At 59.4% G+C, this 2171-nt stretch overlaps 1 protein-coding gene across 1 annotated transcript; it reads right to left on the reverse strand.

The window, feature by feature from the left end:
* Positions 1 to 745: 745 nt before the first annotated feature.
* Positions 746 to 2067, reverse strand: PGAM1 (phosphoglycerate mutase 1 (brain); the record flags this gene model as incomplete). The annotated part of the gene is made up of 3 exons (XM_008949668.1): positions 746 to 1071; positions 1157 to 1337; positions 1793 to 2067. Coding segments are annotated over 3 exons (626 nt in total), but the record flags the coding sequence as incomplete, so codon positions are not given.
* Positions 2068 to 2171: the final 104 nt, after the last annotated feature.

Genomic DNA, 2171 nt, shown 5'->3' on the forward strand with positions numbered 1-2171 from the left:
CTCAGAGTCTCTGTGGCCCGTGGGGCCTCCAGCCTGCTCCACGAGGGCAAGAAGCTCCAACAGCTGGACGGGCCCTCGCTCGCAGGGTGGATTTTCTGTTTCTGGATAATAAACATGTTTTGAGAGATCTGTGTTTGCTGGGTTGGTTTCCCTGTGTTGGTGTTGAGCGTGCAGGGGAGGGGAGCCGTATAAGAAAGCAGGAACGCCTCGTTATTGCGCTTTACTCCTTTATTGAACCGGAACAAGACAGCTGCTATGTTGGACAGGGGACGCAGCCCCGCGCGAGGCCGCAGCGACGGGACCGGCACACGCACGCGGGATGGGGCGCGACGGCACCTGCCCTGGGGGCAGGGCCACGGGAACTTTGGCTGGGGGAAGCGGGTGGCAGGCACCAACCTCCAGACGACCTGCTCCCTCATCCCGAAGCAGCAAGGTGAAGCAGGGGCTGGCAAGTACCACCCTTGGGTGCCATACCACACACCCCAAAACCCAACCCTTCTGGTGTCTGCGCACCCGCAAGGGGATGGGGAACCCACTGCGGCTGCACCCACCACTTCCGGGATGACTACATCAAGCAACAGAACTACAGTAACCGTGTGAGGAGAGGTGCTGGGGAAGCGAAGCAGAGGAGCCCAGCGGGGGATGGCTCAGCACATCCCCCTGCAAATGGGGCCCGCGGGCCAGGGTCTCGGCGCACAGCAATTTGCGCCAGGCTTCTGTGCACAGCCCCTTGCCCTCAGGCCCTCTGCAGAGGGGAGCCTGGTCCCAAGGGCACGGGCGAAATGCTGGAGGGCTGCTCCATCCTGGCAGCTCCAAGTTCCTACTGTTGTGGGGGACGTGCACAGAAGGGTGGGGGAACGGTGGGGGACTCCTCTACTATGTGCTAGCCTGCTTCCTGCCCTCACTTCTTGACCTTGCCCTGAGCAGCGACGGCCTCCATGGCCTTGCGCACTGTCTCCTCGTCCCCCAGGAACTGCATGGGCTTGACGGGTTTCAGGTTCTTGTCCAGCTCATAGACGATGGGGATGCCAGTGGGCAGGTTCAGCTCCATGATGGCCTCTTCCGACATGCCTGCGAATGGGGAAACACCGTCACTCACGGCCCTGCTCACCGTGCCAGCAGGGGCAGTGGGAAGACCCCCATGGGCCTGACCTACCTTCCAGGTGCTTGACAATCCCACGCAGGCTGTTGCCGTGGGCAGCGATAAGGACTCGTTTGCCCTCTTTGATCTGTGGGACAATTTCCTCATTCCAGAAAGGCAGAGCCCGGGCGATAGTGTCCTTCAGGCTCTCACATGTGGGCAGCTGGTCCTCTGTCAGGTCAGCGTAGCGGCGGTCCTGAGGGAAAGGCCACATTCATGTAGCAGCCCAACGCAGTGTGGGCAGGCAGCGGCACAGCCTCTGTCCCACCACCCCAAGTTCTCTGCCTGGAGACCTGCTACATGTAGGCAAAGCTTAGCTCAGAAGCAAAGCAGCTCAGCTATAGCTGGTGCTCTGAACCCCTCCTGGGGAAAGCTGTGCATTGTGTGTTTTAGGCAAAGAGACCAGAGCAAACATCCATGCACAGGTCACGGAACTAATGATTAACGGAGGGATCATCCCCTCTGCTTTGAGTCTGTCAAGGGAGGGAGTGGGACAATCTTGCTGGCACCAATAAGCACCATGCACAACAGTCCCAGCTGCTGCAACAGACACAGAGAAGACCTTGTGGAGGAAGCTGGACTACACTGTAGGGAACAAGGATGGCTTTTAGGAGACCCCCAGCAGGACCAATGAAGAGTGATGGGTCTTACCTTGCTGATGGTGCTGTAGAAGGGGTGATCAGACTGCATAGGAGGTGGAGGGATGTCATACGAGCGCCTCCAGATCTTCACCTGTGCCTCGCCGTGCTTCGCTGCCGTCTCAGCCTTGTTCAAACCGGTGAGGGCCCCGTAGTGCCTCTCATTCAGGCGCCAGGTCCGGATCACAGGTAACCACATCTGATCGATGGCGTCCAGGACAGTCCAGAGGGTGCGGATAGCCCGTTTCTGTACCGATGTGAAGCAAATGTCGAACTCGTAGCCGGCATCTAGAAAATACCAGGGCAAGGGGGTTGAACAGGTGAAAGAGCCTTATGCAACCGGCAAAGGGCCAAGGGCGGTGGCCTCACCGCACCGCTACCGGTTGCGTCCC

Source organism: Merops nubicus, unplaced genomic scaffold, assembly GCF_000691845.1.
Source record: "Merops nubicus isolate BGI_N331 unplaced genomic scaffold, ASM69184v1 scaffold38881, whole genome shotgun sequence".
Lineage (NCBI taxonomy): Eukaryota > Metazoa > Chordata > Aves > Coraciiformes > Meropidae > Merops > Merops nubicus.